Source organism: Meriones unguiculatus, chromosome 3, assembly GCF_030254825.1.
Source record: "Meriones unguiculatus strain TT.TT164.6M chromosome 3, Bangor_MerUng_6.1, whole genome shotgun sequence".
Lineage (NCBI taxonomy): Eukaryota > Metazoa > Chordata > Mammalia > Rodentia > Muridae > Meriones > Meriones unguiculatus.
The window spans coordinates 18,470,545-18,487,964 of NC_083351.1; the positions used below are offsets into that span (position 1 = coordinate 18,470,545).

General features: G+C 51.9%; 1 protein-coding gene across 4 annotated transcripts in view; it reads left to right on the top strand.

The window, feature by feature from the left end:
* Window positions 1-16,580, top strand: part of Wdtc1 (WD and tetratricopeptide repeats 1) — a 68,719-nt gene extending 52,139 nt beyond the window's left edge. For all 4 annotated transcript variants that reach the window (XM_021643811.2, XM_021643821.2, XM_021643801.2 and 1 more), the window contains exons 7-16: window positions 2,317-2,499; window positions 3,815-3,909; window positions 4,391-4,506; window positions 6,307-6,379; window positions 6,946-7,054; window positions 8,055-8,228; window positions 11,177-11,412; window positions 12,192-12,366; window positions 13,667-13,859; window positions 14,657-16,580. In XM_021643811.2, the coding sequence (XP_021499486.1) occupies window positions 2,317-2,499; window positions 3,815-3,909; window positions 4,391-4,506; window positions 6,307-6,379; window positions 6,946-7,054; window positions 8,055-8,228; window positions 11,177-11,412; window positions 12,192-12,366; window positions 13,667-13,859; window positions 14,657-14,854 (1,552 nt within the window). In that variant the 3' untranslated portion in view covers window positions 14,855-16,580. The remainder of the gene's footprint in view (window positions 1-2,316; window positions 2,500-3,814; window positions 3,910-4,390; window positions 4,507-6,306; window positions 6,380-6,945; window positions 7,055-8,054; window positions 8,229-11,176; window positions 11,413-12,191; window positions 12,367-13,666; window positions 13,860-14,656) is intronic.
* The last annotated feature ends 840 nt before the right edge of the window (window positions 16,581-17,420 follow it).

Here is a 17,420-nt window from a genome sequence, read left to right on the forward strand (position 1 = left end):
CTGCCACAGCGCCTCCTTCCACAGACCTGGCCTCCTCCAGCAGAGGAAGTGGGTCCCCCTCTTCCGGTGTCCTGTGTGGTTATATATTTGTCTTGCTCGCTTCAGACACAGGTAGCATCATTGCCTTCTTTCTTTTTGCCTTTGGGGTGCTAGAAATCAAACCCAGGGCCTCTTGCATACCAGATAAAATTTCTACGACTGAGATAAACTGCCAACAGCCCTGTTTCATGGAAGGATTGAATGTTGAAACAGGGTCTTGCTCTATAGCCCAGGTTGTATTTGGATTTTTTTCCTCAGCCTCTCAACTATTGAGATAACAAGCATGCACATTCTCAGTCGCCCCCACTCTGTTGTTGTTTTGAGAGAGGGTCTTTCTGTGACTCAGGCTAGTTTAGGACTCTGGGCTCAACAGACCCTGACTGACTATTTCCTAAGCAGCTAGATTTACACACCAGCGTGCTCTGCTCTCACTGGTCTCTCCAGTGCGGCCTTACAACTTTCCCTCACTTCTCTAGCCTGCTTTTACTGGCCATTCCTTCAATTGCCTTATCGTCTCTTTGCTGCCATAGGGGCACATATAAGTAACATATAAACTCATTACAATGAACTTAGAAGCAGTCTCTGAAGCCAGCCAGACAGGTCAAATCCTAGTTCTCTCAGTGAAAGAAAGCCTGAAAAGGCCACTACTCCCCAGAACTATAGACTCTTCATTATGATATCTCTTTTTGATCCGAGTATGATAGTTGAGAACATGCATGGAAAGCACACTGGAAAGACAGGCTTGGTTAGTGGCATGTTCAGGAAGCACTTGCTGATCCAACAGACCGGCCTGTTGTCAAGGCCAGCTGGTAGATGCCGAGCAACCTGAGCCTCAGGTAGAACCCTGAGGGCCTGGGCAGAGTCCCAGTCAGCAGAAGAGTCCTAGCAGTATGTGAACTTAAGCTGGGCCTTCAGGACAGACAAGAGTCGGATGGGCAAGAGGAGGCAGAATGGATTGCCCCACAAGTAGGTGTTATGAAGTCAGGGTAAAGTATGCTTCCAAGATAAAGAACGCTGTAGTTACAGGCTGGGAACACAGCTCAGCAGTAGAGAGCCCATCTGACATATTTGAAGCCCTAGATTCAGTCCCTAGCACAGGGAGAGGGGAGAGAAAGGCTGCCGTTGTAACTGGCCACATAGGAAGCTGAGGAATGTGGGGTATGTGAAGTTGGGTCTTAAAAATCAGACTGTGGCGTTCCATAAACTTAACACTCAGGCTGCAGGTACCCAGTGGCAGAAGTGACGGCAGACTGTTTTAGGAAGAGCGTTCCAGTCAGGATGGCCTAGGACAAGTTAACCGAGGGAGTTTACGAGAGGCACCTAGGCAGGAAGTGGGTGAGCTCGTGGGGGTGCTGTGCCCCCTTCTGGAGGTTCCTGTGCAATGGCAGCAAAACTGCCCTGCTGCAGCAGTAGGTGGCAGGCATGTTCAGCTGGGCCTGAGGGGCTGGCCCTGGCTTTGGTGTTCTTTGGCAGCTCTCAGGTAAGCTCAGTTGTCTTTGCTCTTACCTCCATGTAGCCCTTGCTTCCTGAAAAGGAAGTAGATTAGGAAGGAGCATAACAGTAGGGTTTTGGGGCTTGGAGGTTTTTGTTCAGTTCATTGGTTGTTTTTTAAGACAAGGTCTTACTCTGCACCTCAGGCTGTCCTCAAACTCACTGTGAGCTCAGGCCTTGAACTCATGATCTTCCTGTCTCAGCCTTCTGAATGCTAGGATTACAAGTTTGTGCAACGACACCCAGCTAACAGAATAGTTTGGTTCCTGCTCTGTACATCAAAGCTGTGCTATCCCAGGTAGTTTATTGAATTTCTTTGAGCCTCAGTGTTGCGGGATGATGTGGTTTAATTCAATAGTACACTTGAAGCACTCAGGACAGTATTGGATGCGCAGCACATTTTCCCTTAATATTAGTAATCAGTAGAAAACAGTAGCAGCAATGCTGACATTTATAAAATCTGAACCATAGTATCTACCCTAAAGGGTTAACTTAGGACAAATCGAAAAATGTTAAGAAGCCTACTATAAAGCCAGGCATAGTGGTACATGCCTTCAACCCAGCACTTTGAGTGGATAGATAGATCTCTGAGTTGGAGGCCAGCCTGGTCTACAGAGTTCCAGGAGACCCAGAGCTATATAATGAGACCCTGTCTCAAGAAAAGAAAAAGCCTGTTGTAGGCAACTGTCTGGCAGTAGACACCATCCCCTCTCGCATTACAAGGGCTTGGTTTCTCCCCTGCTTTCTACTAAGAACTCTGGCCACTAATTCTGTCCTCTCTTGCAGCCAGTATGACCTCCGGGAGAACAGCAAACACTCAGAGGTGCTGATTGACCTAACAGAATACTGTGGCCCGATGGTGGAGGCCAAGTGCCTCACCGTCAATCCCCAGGATAACAACTGCCTGGCAGTAGGGGCCAGTGGGCCTTTTGTGAGACTCTATGACATCCGCATGATCCATAACCACAGGTAGGACCAGCAGCCTTGTGGGCAAGACACTGGGGGCGCTGTGTGTTTCCTGCTAGTTACCTGCTGTTGGTATCTGTACAGAGAATAGTCTTTTTAGTTACAATCCTAAGTTTATCTGCGTGGGGAGAGGTAGTTTCGTAAGTGCCATGGTGCATGTGCAAAAGACCTTTAGAGAGTTAATTCTCTGATGCTACATATGGGTCCTGGGGATTGTACTCGGGTAATCAGACTTGGCATGTAGAGTTGTTTTAATAGCCCCAGAGTCCATCTGGGTTTTTTCTTTCCTCTCTGCCCTGCTTTTTTTTTTTTTTTTTTTTTTTTTTTGAGAGACAAGGCCTTGTTATTTGGTCTTGGCAGGCCTAGAAGTCACTCTGTAGACCAGGCTGGCCTTGAACTTAAAGAGCTCCATCTGCCTCCCTGGTGCTAGGATGATGTCACCATGCCTGAGCCTGAGTGCAGAGTTAGAGCTTACACATGTAATAGTTCGTAGATACTTGTTTCCTGTGGTATGGGATAGAGCGTGGAGTCTTGCATGTGCTAGGCAAGTGCTCTACCACTGAGCTACTTAACCTGTCCCTGTTTTATTAAAAATATTTTTTGAAAGATTGGGACTGGAGAGACCGCTCAGCACATGCTCTTAACCAGTTGCCAGTACCCACATGGCAGCTCACAACTCTAGCTACAGAGGATCTGACTTCCTCTTCTGGCCTTTCAGGCACCTGCATTCACATGCTCAGACCCACACACAGACATATTCACATAATTTTTTAAATAAAATATTTTTAAAACAGAAAAGAAAAAGTAAAATCAAGAATGTTGGCACACTACTGTTCTCCCAGCATTTGGGAGTAGAGGGAAAGGGATCAAAGGTTCAAGGACATTCTTTTCTACAGAGCTGAGTCTGAGGCCAGTCTCATCTAATGTGACCCTGCCTCAGAAAAGAAAGAAGAGCTGGGTGTGGTAGCGCAGGCCTTTAGTCCAGCACTCAAGAGGCAGAGGCAGACGGATCTGAGTTCTAGGCCAGCCTGGTCTACAAAATGAGTTCCAGGACAGCCAACGCTACATGGAGAGAACCTGTCTTGAAAGCATTCTCCACAGCCTTGGCTTTCCATGATTAGGGCCCTCCCGGCCCACTCTGCTTTCTCTGGTAGATATGTCCATAGCCGTCTAAAAGAGCAAGCCTTGGAGTTGGCTGGTGGCAGGAAGAAAGGCACCTTCTATCCTCCTCTATCTCTGGGTTTCCTCCATGGAGTGTGATCCAGCTAGTCAGGGACAAAGCTAGAGTTTTAACCTGTCTGATTTTCCTTCCCATCAGAAAAAGCATGAAGCAGAGCCCCCCAGCCGGGGTACACACCTTCTGTGATCGGCAGAAGCCCCTTCCGGACGGGGCAGCGCAGTATTATGTGGCAGGTAGGGCCCAGCCTGGCTCTTGACTAGACTTTGGCTCCTCCTTGGGCTGCTCAGGGAGGCAAAGGCGGGGACAGCAGTCAAAGGCAGGGGTTTTGGAATCAGACAAATCTGGACTTTACTCCTGAGTCGCCATTGACCAACTGTGTAACTGCCAACAAATCACTTAACCCCAGTGAGCTGCTTCTCTGCAAAATGGGTTTGTAATCCCAGAACTCCAGAGGCTAAGGCAGGAGGCTCAAAACCACAGCACTGACTGGGAAGAGCATGTGAAGCCAGTCTGGACAACACATCGAGACCCTGCCCCACACACAAAATGACTAACTGGGAGCGAGAGTGTTAGCTGCTGGCCCATGGCGCAACACCAGTGGCTGCTTCCATGAAGCTGATTGCTAGCATTTTCAATTTGTCTCCCTGTTCCCTGCCTCTTTAGGGGGGCCGGAAAATCTCATCCTAGGGGCACTGTGCTCTTTCTTCTTGACAGGTCACCTGCCGGTGAAGCTGCCCGACTATAACAGCCGCCTGAGAGTGCTGGTCGCCACTTACGTGACCTTCAGCCCCAATGGCACAGAGCTGCTGGTCAACATGGGAGGAGAGCAGGTAGGCTCAACTGCCTGGTGAGACCCGCACCAACATTCCCTGTCTTGGCAGATGAAAGCAATGGCTTCCTTGGTAAATGACACTGTGACCTCTGAGGGTAGTGTGGCATCATGCAGATTCCCGCAGTTACCCTAACCTAGTCTTTTTATTTTCCTTTTCCTTTTAGTGAACTGGACAGGTATATGCTATTTTGGTTACTAGTGAGCCTTTGGGGGCTGGAGAGATGGCTCAAAGGTTAAGAACACTGGCTGCTCTTTCAGAGGTTCTGAGTTCAATTCCCAGCAACATGAGATCTTGTGCCCTCCTCTGGCATGCAGACACACATGCAGGCAAAACATTATATACATAATAAATAAATAAATCTTAAAAAAAAAAAGAATGCAGGCTTTGGTCTGGCAAGACAGATCCTCAGGTAAATATTCTTGCTGCTCTAGCCTGACAAGTTGAGTTTAGTCCCCAGAACCAACTCTCAAGCTATCCTCTGGAACTGGGGATGGTGGCTCACACTTTTAATCCCAGCAAATAAAAGGAGAATCAAATGAACATATACTTTGAAATTGATAGACCTTGGGCTAGGGCTAGGGTATTAATCACCTGATAGGGTGCTTGCCTAGCATGCACAGAACCCTGAGTTTGATTCCTAGCACCACATAAGTCAGGTAAAGCCAGTATGGAAGTTCAAGGCTAGCCAAGGATACATGGAACCCTTCCTGAGAGAGAGAGAGAGAGAGGGTTGAGCGGAGGGGAGAGAGAGAAAGTGACAGATCATGCTGGGCTAGGTGTGGTGGCACCTGCAATCCTGGCTAGTACAGGAGATAGAAAATTGGAGGCCAACTTCAATTTCATTCTAAACCCTGTCTCCAAAACAGAAAGAAGTTGGCATATCCATTCTCAAACACTAACCTGCTATTTAGTAGCCATTTACAGTGACTTCAAGCAATTGTCTGTATTTTTTTTCAGCCTTAGTTTCCCTTCCTGGGAAGAATTCCCTGAGGCTCAGCGTTCAGCCAAGCTGTGACCCAATACTCTCTTTGAGAAATGTCACTCCATAGTGCCGAGGTGCCACACTGCCTGTTTATGTGCTCTCAGCTCAAGACGTGTGCAAAGCCTTGTAGAAATTCATCTCCAGACATGATAGAGACAAGTGCAAATTCAGACTGTCTGGAGGAAAACAGTGACCCGTTACAAAGCGAGTTGTAAACACATACAAAAGAGAGAGGGGCTGGAGGGGTGCCTGGCCTCGAGGTGACGAGGATGAGTAAAGGGCCTGGAGAGAGCAGGCAGAGGCAGGTGGGCCTGGCTTGAGTCGCGGCTATGCTGTCTTCTGCTCTTAGGGCCCTGGTAAAGTATGAAATTCTGAGTCTGCAGAGGGAGTTATGGTGAAACTAATAGGCTCTTCATGTTGTACTTTCTGGGTAAGCCCACACAGAACACTGAGCAGAGCTCTTGAACAAAGTAAGCGCTGACTAACAAGACAGCGTTTGCTTACCGAGAGGTGAGTGACAGTGTCGCTTTTCATAGCCTCTCAGAGTTCTCTGAGGCCTCAGTTTTCCAGTCTGTAAAACTAGGTATCTGTGACCTTTGAGGACCTTCCAGTTAATGACCGCGTCAGCAGGGCTTTGAATCAAACACACAGCCTACCCCAAGAGTCAAAACCTAGGAGGATTTTCCTGCTTAAAGTTTACTTCGTAAACTTCTGGCTAGTGTGAGTTAAGGTCCCAGGTTTTGAAAGTTGCCAGGATCTTGCCAATGCTTCAGCCACAGCCTTGCCTCATGGCCTTTGTCTCTTCTCAACTCCAGGTGTATTTGTTTGACCTGACTTACAAGCAACGGCCATATACTTTCCTCTTGCCTAGAAAATGCCACTCAGTGGGTAAGTTCTCCCTTAGGGAGCCCATGCTGTTGGGGGGTGAGGCCTTGTGTTCTTCACCTCTGTGGAGAAGCCTACCCGTTACTGTGACCTGTGTCCATAAACTCCAGAAAAAAGCAGATCTTTACAGTGGCCTTGTCAGGATGACCACAGCAGGTCAGAGAGATCTGTCCAGTGCTTTTCATCCTGTCCCTATGGAAGATGGGTCCTCGGTGCCTTAGCTCTTATGAACTTGAAGTAGTTGCCCTTCCCCTTTGTTCTCATCATGGTTCATGGATTTCTTCCTGTGGCTTACAGCTGATGCAGACCCCCTCCTCAGCCCCCATTTCCTCCCCAACCTCAGCTGTGGGAAATGTCAGACAGAAGCTATGTCCTCTTTAGCCAGCAGAGGGCTCACGTGATTTTCATTATCCATTGCCTGCCTGTCTTCACTTCTTTTCTGGGCCTGGGTTTGACCTGGGAGAATAGTCTCACAATAGTCATCAGATCTTACACTGGAAGTGAAAGGATACAGAGAAATGACGCCCTCCCCCTGAGTTGTCACTGTTACTTTCTTTTCATTCTGCCAGAAGTCCAAAACGGCAAGATGTCTACTAATGGTGTGTCCAATGGCATGTCTAATGGCCTACACCTTCACAGCAATGGCTTCCGGCTGCCAGAAAACAAGGGGTGTATCAGGTGAGGCCTGCTGACCTCGGTGCCCTTTCATGTTGTAGTTACAGCTTGTAGATGGGAGGGAGAAAAATGTCCTCAAACCTCCCTTCTAGGGGCTGGAGAGACTACGCGGCCCCCAAGAGCACTGGCTGCTCTTTCAGAGGACCTAGCTTCCATTCCCAGATCCTACAAAGCGGCTCAGAACTGTCTGTAGCTCCATTTCCAGTAGATTCAGCGCCCTCTTCTGACCTTTGCAGGCACTGCACACACATGATGCACAGACACCGATATAGGCAAAACACCCTAATACAAAAATAATCGTCAATAAAAATTTATAACACACACAAATACACAAACAACCCTTCCCCCTGATTTGAACCCAAATGTGAATCCCAAATGGAGGAGATTGGGCCACAGAGGCTTCTTAGAGAGTGGCTAGTGTTCCAAAAGCAGCTTCTGCCTGGGGGGCTACCAAACATACCCAGACAGAAGCTTGTCCTTCTGCAGCCCGGAAGCTAGCTGCCCCTTAGGGTTGAGCTTCCTCTCACACACAGGTGATCCATCCCGTATGTTATTCCCATTTATGAGCACAGTCCTGCCTACATTTTCTCCCCACCCTTCTGTTGGGCTTAGATACATAATTTTCAAATTTCCCAGTCTTTGAGAAAAAAAGTCCTTGAGAATTCTCCATAAAGAGTCCTAGAAGGAAGGAGGATGGTCACAAGGCTTAGTTCAGTGTGAAGGCAGGCGGCGTCAGTGGTATCACCTGAGCCCAGTATTTGAGTAATAGTTGCTGTGCACCTGTCCAGACGGCCTTACTTCTGCCTCTCTCTTCCTGGCTCACAGTATTTGGAATCGTACACATTCTCTCGCGGTAATAAATAGGTGATAGTCCAAGCTCAGGGTCAGAGTGGCCCCTTCTCCCGGATGGCAGTGAGACCCTAGGGTCCACAAAACCGTGCATGGCCCTTGAGTAGAACTACTAACCTTTAGCGGGGCCGACTTGGCTCTTCCTCCCTCACAGCCCCCAGGTGGAGCTACCCCCTTACCTGGAACGTGTGAAGCAGCAGGCCAACGAAGCCTTTGCCTGCCAGCAGTGGACCCAGGCCATCCAGCTTTATAGCAAGGCAGTGCAGAAGGCCCCTCACAATGCTATGCTCTATGGAAACCGAGCCGCCGCCTACATGAAGCGCAAGTGGTGAGTGGGCGCCGCACAGGGACCTGGGTCAGAATGAGGGCTGAGGCCGCTAGACCACGGGCCAAGAGACTGAGGCATCCAGAGAAGGTGGCTTGGGCAGCCCGCTGGCTGTTGGGGCTTCTTAAATGCAGGCCCTTCCTTTCCCACCTACAGCTGAGGTTAGCTGAGTCCTTCAAGCACAAGGTATTTAATGGTGCAGGAAATTCACGCATTGCTTTGTTATAAAGCGTGAATGAAGGTAGGGATCGAGGCAATTGTTGTTACTGATTATTGGAGAATTGTGCCTTGGATTGGACTTTGAAAGAACAATGAAATCTTGGTAGATGCAACTGAGGAGCTTGATGAACTCAGATTGTATCTTCATAAAATAATTCTGTTGCTGAATGGCCCTGTGTTTGCTCTCTGGGCTCTTAGGCCCACTCAAACACTAGACCAAGTACATCCAAGATGAAGTGTAGATTATGTTGGGATACACCGACTGGTGGCAGAGGGAAAGACAGGTCAGTATCTGGAGACGCCCTGCATCTTCAGAGACCATCAGGGCCCCAGGCCTCCCTGCAGCACCAGCAGACAAGCAGACAGGCAGACCCCCATCCCCCAGCCAGGGCCAAGACTAGAGATGGATAGAGCTGGGCCCACAGCCATTTCTGCTCCGTCTGGCATCCGTCGGCTCTGCCCAGACAGACAGGCCAGCTGGTGTGCCATCGTCTGGCTGAAACAAGGCAGGCCTGGGGAAGCTTAAGAAACCCACCCAAGTCAGCAGGAAGGGGGTGGGGAAGACGCCACACATGCAGAAGTTAGCTTTAAGCAGAGGAGTTTCCCCAGGGTCCGTGGGCACCACATCCAGAAGGGGCTATCTGGGGCCATCTGAGCTGTGTTGCCTCTGCTCCAGTGGTTGGGAGGATGTGGCATCTAGACTCGGCTGAGAGCTCAGCTTTGTGTCTGTATTTTTGCTGAGAGAAGTTGGTAATTTCCTAATTTACAGCTTTTTTTCTGAGCTCCTGCTATGTGCTAGGTGCTGGGGAAACAGAGCTCTATTGCTCTGAGTCCCTGTGCCCTGGAGTGCCCAGCTGCTGGACAAGGATAAAGTCTCTGACATAGTTCAGCAGGAAACATATGAAAGATGCAGGAAGCCGTAAGTTTTGTTAATGGTCAGGTAAAGTGCTGTGGGCATCAAGAAGAGTTGAGTCACCTCAGCTCAGGATCAGGGAAGCCTCAGAAAGATGTGGTGTCTGAATGGGCTTGAAGTGTGGGCAGCTTCGACAAGGAGATGAGGGGGAGGAGAGGACTGTGGGGAAGGACGTTGCAGGGAGAGGAAATGGTGTGAACAAAGGCGTGGGGGCGGGGGACTGACTGGAGAGCGGGCTTCAGAGCAGCAAATCCATTTGGCTGGAGCAGAGGGTTCTGGAAAGGACTGGCAGGGGATGAGTCTGTGAGGTAGCCTGGGGCTTGCCTGGAAAGGGCTTGGAATGCAGAGGGTGGCATTTGGCCTTGATTCAGTGTGTGATGGGCAGCTACTGGAGAGATTTGAGCAGGGATGTGCAGAGGGCTGTCTTTTCAGGGAGACTGATCTGCCAGGGCATCTAGGATGCTCTGCGGCCAGCCTGCTCTTCTCCCCCACTCCCACATGCCTGCCAGTGACCCCTAGAATGTCACATTCTGTCCCAGGCCAGTCTCCCCAGGGCTACCATCTGCTCCTGGAAACAGACCACCCTCTGGCTCCTGGCTGGTCTCTAGTCTGGCTCTTGCTAGGAGCTCACAAGGGGCACCTTGCAGGCAGTAATTGGGTTTCCAAACAGCCCCTGCTCCTTCGTCATAGCTACTCATCCTGACGCAGAACACACCATCACAGCAGCTGTTTCCTGCCTGCCCCACATTGCTTAGCTGTCCGTTCCTAGCCTACGTGCCCCCTCCAAGGGCTGACCGCTGCTCCTGACTACCTGGCTAGAGGAGGGCCTGGGAGGTGCCTTCTGTCGAAGGCTGACTGTGGCACTGTGAGCTGTGCCCTTGTGGAGGGACCCATGGCTTTAAGGGGTGCTGCTCACCCAAGCCCGGTAGGGAGGCGGGAGGCTTCAGTCCCCAGCATTGAAGAAAGGAACATGTCCATGTTTCTAAAGGGAAAGTGGCCCTCATTGCTGCTTGGCTGTACAGGTGAGAGGCAGAGATGCAGGTCTGGCAACAGAGGATGTGTGCCTCCTTCCTGAATCAGCAAAGGAAAACAAGGGAAGCTCCCTTTTACCCCCTCCAATAAAAAAGCACCTCCACTTCCCTGTACGCACACTTTTCCATTGGAGAAGAGAGTCGGGAGGATTTGGAGCTCCTGGCATGCACAGCCCCCTCACCATCAGCTTCCAGAGAGCTGACTTTGCCAGACAGTCAGGCCCCGTCCTCCAGCCCCAGGAGGTGGAGGCCACAGCTGCTGCAGATCAGTCAGCCAGGACAGAGGGGGGTCTTGGCTGAGGGCGTGCTGCCTGCTGGTCAGACCCTGAGCCCCCAGCCTACCACTTCTGTGGCTTTTCCCGGCCACAGAACTGTCCTTGAGGGCCCCCTGCCTTGGACATAGCTTTGAAGGCCAGCGGGGGGATTTGAGGAGGTGGATGAAGGAAGAGAGAAGGAGAGCTTGGGGAGTCTGAGATGGGCAGGGTGCCAGGCCTTCTGCTGCAGAGCTGCGGGTGCCCGAGGTGAGCAGTACACAGTTGCGGTCTGTGCCCAGCAGAGGGCAGCTTGACACCGCTTTTTGCTCTCTCAAGCCTCAGGGTTCCTGGCTTTGCTCCTCAGCTTACTCCCAGGGAGGGAGTGCTGGGCTAAGCCAAGGCTTCATTTCCACGTCTCCTCACCCTGAGGTCTGTTAGAGATGGCCTAGAAGTAGCCACAGAAAATGGAGACTGGTGGGAGCCTTGTGTTCACCACAGGGCCTCACTCTAAGCTACGTTCCTCTACCTTTCCAGGGATGGTGACCATTATGATGCCCTCCGGGACTGCCTCAAGGCCATCTCCCTAAACCCTTGCCACCTGAAGGCGCACTTCCGCCTGGCCCGGTGCCTGTTTGAACTGAAGTATGTGGCTGAGGCTCTGGAGTGCCTGGACGACTTCAAAGGGAAGTTCCCAGAGCAGGCCCACAGCAGTGCTTGTGATGCACTGGGGCGTGACATCACAGCTGCCCTCTTCTCCAAAAGTGATGGTGGTGAGTGAGGGCCGCCTTCACTGTGGAGTCCCTGTTTAGGGTGCTAAGCGGCCTGGAAAAGGCATGGTTCTGTGCTTTGGAGGCCCTGGCCGCAGATGCCGATTCTGAAACCCTGTGGCCTTAAGACAGTCTGCTGACCCCTGAAACTCACTTTCCACACCCATCGGAAGTTTCTGTTGAGGGTTACTGATAGCACAAGGCACCAGGTACAGCCCCGTCAAGCTGTACGGGCTCCAGCTGGGTCTCCCCACCTGTTCCCAGACAGGGCCTTGGCAGCGCGCTGGGCTGAGAGAGGCAAGTGCTATCTGTTGCCTTTGTTTCAATCTGTGCAAGTGCAGCAGACCCAGTGGCAAGGGCAGGGCCTTAGTTCCCACCTCAGCTCTGCCAGGCAGACTGTGTGGCCATGGATACAGCGCAGCCCTCAAGCCAATCTCATCTGCATGAAGCCTGCTCAGTTCCTCTTATCTAGAGCTTGGGGCGAACTGGGTCACAGCAATGTGGGCTGCAAATATGAAAACTGGGCTCACAGGAGGCAGATAACTAGCCGTGGGATTCATTCGTTCAGTGAGTAGTGTTGAGGCTGAAACCAGTGGTGCAAAGTCCTGCAGTGTCTCTCGGTGTTGTGCAGAGGAAGGTGGAGGCAGTCGGCTTTCCATTGACAGTGCTGGTGTCCAGAGGAAGGTGGAGGCAGGCGGCCTTCCATTGACAGTGCTGGGCTGAAAACCGTGAGGAAATGAAGGCAAGGGAAGTCTCTCACGTCTCCTTGATCTCTGCCCTAGAAGAGAAGAAGGCAGCTGGTGGTGGTGGTCCAGTTCGCCTTCGAAGCACAAGTCGCAAGGACTCCATCTCAGAAGATGAAATGGTGCTTCGGGAACGGAGCTACGACTATCAGTTCCGCTACTGTGGCCACTGCAACACCACAACGGATATCAAGGAGGCAAATTTCTTTGGCAGGTCTGAGGCCTTAGACAGGAGGAGGGTGCATATCACAGTTGGCAGCAGGGGTTTGTGGGGTGGGGCCACATGGGAGACTTGATTTTCGGACACTCATTTGCCTGGCTCTGCCTTGGTACCTCTTTTCTTTGTCTACACAGTGAAGCCAGCCACACCAGTCTCGGAGTCCTAACAGACTGGCTGAGTACCTGGCCATCCAGGGCCGGGCCTCCAACAGTTCCTCTTCCCCGCCCCACTCTGCCTAGTGTCCCAGAGCTTGCTTACTTTATCTGGACACTTGGAGCTTTTCTCTGCTGCTGAAAAGGGAGGCAAGGACTATCAGAGGCTGGGCATCTGAGACCATTGTGTGCTCAGGACTGTGCCCTAGGTACTGAGTGAGAGTCAGGGCCTATATCCTCAGACACTCCCACCCCATGCCCCATCCTTCCTTTGTTTATACCCTTTGGATAGACATCAAGAGAGTCCACGAAGATCCCCTCGGAATGCGCACAGCGTGTGAGGCCTGTGTTGTGGATGTGCTGTAGGGTTTGGTAGGCTGGATCCAAGAAGTCTTGGATTGCTGAGGGAAGGCTTAGCTAGACGAGGGTGTTTTGGATTTTGGTATTTTTCTTTTTTAATAATTAATTTTGTTTTATGTGCATTAGTGAGAAGGTGTCAGATCCCGTACCCCTTGGAACTGGTGTTACAGACAGTTGTGAGCTGCCACGTGGGTGCTGTAAGTTGCACCCGAGTCTTTTAGAAAAGCAGACAATGCTCTTAACCACTGAGGCTTCTCTCTAGCCCTGGTTTTGGTTTTTTTCAAAACAGGGTTTCTCTGTGTAGCCTTGGCTGTCTTGGACTTGCTTTGTAGACCAGGCTAGCCTCGAACTCACAGAGATGCGCCTGCCTCTGCCTCCCAAGTGACGTGAGCCATCATACCCAAAGCAATGTTGGGTTTGTTTTGTGTTTGTTTTTGTGTTTTGAGACAAGGCTTCTCTTTGTAGCCCTGATGTCCTAGAACTCACTCTATAGACCAGAGTAGCCTCAAATTCAAAGAGGTCTGCTTGTCTCTGCCTCTGCCTCACAAGTGCTGGAACTAAAGGTGTGTGCCACCACTGCCACCAACTGATGCTGGGTTTTAATACAGTAATACCTGTCATATAGAAGAGGGATCCCATGTGCATAGCAGAGTTCTGAGTCAAGGTGGCCCCTTGAGTGTTGGGGACTGAGTAGTCCCAGGCTTCACCCTTTCCCTCAAGCCTTTACTTGAGCCGTTAGAGCAGTCTCCCACCTGACCTCCCTGCCCTTTGCCCCCTGCCAGCAACGCTCAGTACATCGTCAGTGGCTCTGATGATGGCTCCTTCTTCATCTGGGAAAAGGAGACCACCAACCTAGTCCGAGTGCTGCAGGGGGATGAGTCCATCGTCAACTGCTTGCAGCCGCACCCCAGCTACTGCTTCCTGGCCACCAGCGGCATCGACCCTGTTGTGCGACTGTGGAACCCACGACCAGAGGTGAGTGCACAAGCCCGACAGCGAGGGGTGTACAGGCTAGAGGCTGCTGGGAAGGTGGGTGCCTCTAGGCCCCAGGACACTCTAAATGCAGTGGGGATTTCTGGGGTGAGATTGGCTTTTGCAGTCTTGGAGCATATCCTTGAGCTTGCCATGAAGGTGAAATGCCCATATCCTAAGAGCAGGTGTCCAAGAGGGAAGATGGAACTAGTCCAGCATCTCATGGGAACGCCTCCAGCTCCCCAGGGGCCTTTCCCTTGGTATGCTGTGTCATGGCTCTGCCCACAAGCTGTTTTGAGGACTGACTCCTCAAGTCCCAGGGAGGCGCACAGACTTTGGAGGTGAATCCTGTGCAGTCTTACCCAGAGAGTACTTGGGCCAGTGTGGCCGCCTCTGCTCCCAGTGCCAGTGGGCAGGTGAGCCTTCCAGAGGAAGTTCAAGTGGAGATCTGAATCCAGAACTGATTTGCTGGGACTTAAACAGAGGACCTCACGGGAGCCTTCCTCGAGAGAGAAAATGTAAAGGGGGGTTAGAGGTAGGGGGCTGGATCTGGTCCCCAACCCAGCCCACGTGAGGCATTTCCCTGCAGATCCCTGTGTGCATTTCTCCCCTCCCGCTGTGTTGACCTCGTGTGCCCCATAGATAGCCCAGGGTGATGTCTTACATATTCTGAAGCGGCTGTGTCCTCGTCGACCAGTGTGTCTGTTCCCTCCCCCAGCCCTATGCATATGCACAGTCTGTGTCTCTTCAGACCCTGCCGTCCCCACCCTGAGCTCATGAGAGCTGCCTCCTCTTCACAGAGTGAAGACCTCACAGGCCGAGTTGTGGAGGACATGGAGGGCGCCTCTCAGGCTAACCAGCGGCGCATGAATGCCAATCCCTTGGAGGCGATGCTGCTGGACATGGGCTACCGGATTACAGGCCTGAGCAGTGGGGGCGCTGGGGCCTCTGATGATGAGGACAGCTCAGAGGGCCAGGTTCAGTGCCGGCCCAGCTAGATGCTCCTGGCCCCTGGCCCCAGCCCTGTGCAGGAGGTCAGAGGGTTGGGTTCTGTTTTGGATTGTCTTCCCACCCCCATTTTTCATTTCCTCTGTTCTGTTTCTTAGTTTGGCATTGTGGGTGGGGATTGCTGCAACTTGCTGGCTTTCAGACTCTTGGGCTGATTGTCCCTTGACTGTCCCCAGCCCTGAGCAGAAAAGCAGGAGGGGAAGCCCCTCTGTATGCCCTTACCTCCTGCTTCCGTGTCTCTGGAAGGCTCTGGCCCTTCTCAAAACCCTTTTTGCCTCCAGTGGGGAGGCAGGAGCCGGAGCTGTCTCCAAGGACTGCCCTGCCCTTCAGTTGGCAGCGAGGGAGTGGAACACCCCGCTGGCAAAGGCCTGCCATAGCTTGTTGTTGCCACTCTTGCTCTCCTGCCTATGGGGCTAGCTCCCCTGTGGGCTTTCTGGAAGGTCCCTTCACAGCCACCAGTGTTAGGGTGGAAGCAAGGGAAGACGGGAACCCTGGAGTGGTGAGGTCAGGCCACCTGCCCTGGTGGCAGTGCAGTTCCTCATCCCCTCCTGGGCCTGTTCTTCTAGGCTCTCTCTGGGGGCTTTGCCTTTCCTAGGATGTGGCAGGAGGTGGGGCACCTCATCCCCGCCCACCTGCCCATGCAAGTACTTCTGCGCCATGGCCACTCTCCTGGGGCGCTCCTCGGCCTCACTGTGACCTTTCTGCCAGAGCTCCCAGCCAGGCCTACTCTGCTGAGGTGGCGCTTCCTAAGGACCCTTCTTGCCCTCTCTGCCCTCCTTCCCACCCATGTGCTGAGCCGCCACAAAGACCAAAGAAGTGATGGCTTTTTTCCTCTGTCCCCTGCTGCTCTAGGGGGAGGGGTGGGAAAGTCCTTAGCTCAGCCATCCCTCCTCAGCAGCCCCTAGCTTTACACTGGACACAGCGGCCACTCCACCACCAAGCTCCCTCTCCCTCTGCCCCCTTGGCTCCTGCTCTGGAGCAGGCAGTTGGTTTATGCCAGCCTCCCACAGCCCTGTGTGCTTCCTCTGGGCTGTAGCCCTCCAGCTGCAGCCTCTGGGGAGAAGCAGCCTTCCAGCCTTCCTTCTCCCTCCCTCCCTTCCTCTCTCCCTCCCTCGCCCCTGTCTCTGCCAGGTGCCTCCTCTCAGTCAAGCTTCTGAGCAGCCCTGGAGACAGGAGGGCCATCTTAAAAGCTTTTTCACAGTTTTAAGAAGACTGGGGGATGGGGGAGAGGCTAGTGGTGAGGGGTCTGGCACCATCTCATTGCTTTAATCTCAGCGACACAGGTGGCAGCTTCTCCCCCTTCCTGCCCACCCCAGGCCCCCTCCCACCCCTCTCTTCTAGCTTGGTAATGAAGTGTATTTATTGGTGAAGGAAACAGCTGCTGCTGCTGCTGCTGCTGCCGCCGCCGCCTCTCCTGCTGCTGGGACTTACTCCCCTGTCTCTTCCTCATGACCTTTCTCAAGCCAGAGAGGGGGAGCAGGAGTGTTGGGCTAGGCCCTGGGGCACAAGAACTGGCCAGGGTCCCTTGCTTTCCTATGTTCAAGCCACCTGCCATTTCCTCCCTCCCTGCCTCCTGTCTCCCGCCGCCTGCCTGGGCCCTGCAGTGTGGAGAGACACATGCGCCTTACTGTCCTTGGGGGCAGGAGCCGAGCCTTTTTGTTGCTCTGCTCCCAGGAGAGTGAGGGTGACGCAATTGATTAAAACCATTTTGTTTTAGTTGTGACTGGTAGCATTTATTGGGGTACAAATGGATCTTGAGCCCCTCCCCACCGTAGCTCCATGACCTGGAGCAGCCACACCTCTGCTGGGCAGAAGGAGACCTGCCTCTGAGGGTCATTATGAGCAGCAGCCGGAGCACAAAGCCCAGAGCTGGCGGCTGTGATTTGGCATGGTCAGCTTTCACTCTCTGGATTCTCCCCCGTGAAATGAGAGATTTCAAATCTTGGTAGTTTTCAGATTCTTTAAACTAGAACCCAAGTCAGAAATGCACATTCCAGCCCAGGATCCAAGATGCATGTGTTTCCTCTGCGTGTGCTGTGAGGAGCGGAGGTCTCATGGTAGCGTGCAGCCTCGGACACGCAGCGTGCCCTGTGTACCTTTCTGTCTGACTACAGAGAAGGTTCTGCTTGTATTCTACTAAATGGACATCAGAACCCACGGGTGTTTTGTTTTGGGGCATTTTTTATTTTGTTTTGTTTCCCCATGATTTCTTAAGCCAGAAGATTCCAGAATTTCTCATCTCATATTATCATCACAGTAATTTTTCATAAAACTTCCTAAAAGTAAAAAAGGGGGGGCAGAGTTCAATTTATTAAATATTTAATAAATTGAAGTATTTAATAAAGTATTTAATCACTTAGGAATCTTTATGTTCTAGCAACCCAGCACATAAACTAGGAGAAACTTTCAGGACAGGCTCTCTAGCCCAGGCTGGCCTTTAATTCATTGTGGAGCCAAGAATGATCTTGAACTTTGGGGACTGTCCCCAGTGTGAGGTCACAGGTGTTCCCCCTCACACCCAGTTGATAAGAAGTAGTTTATTATGTACTAGAGATG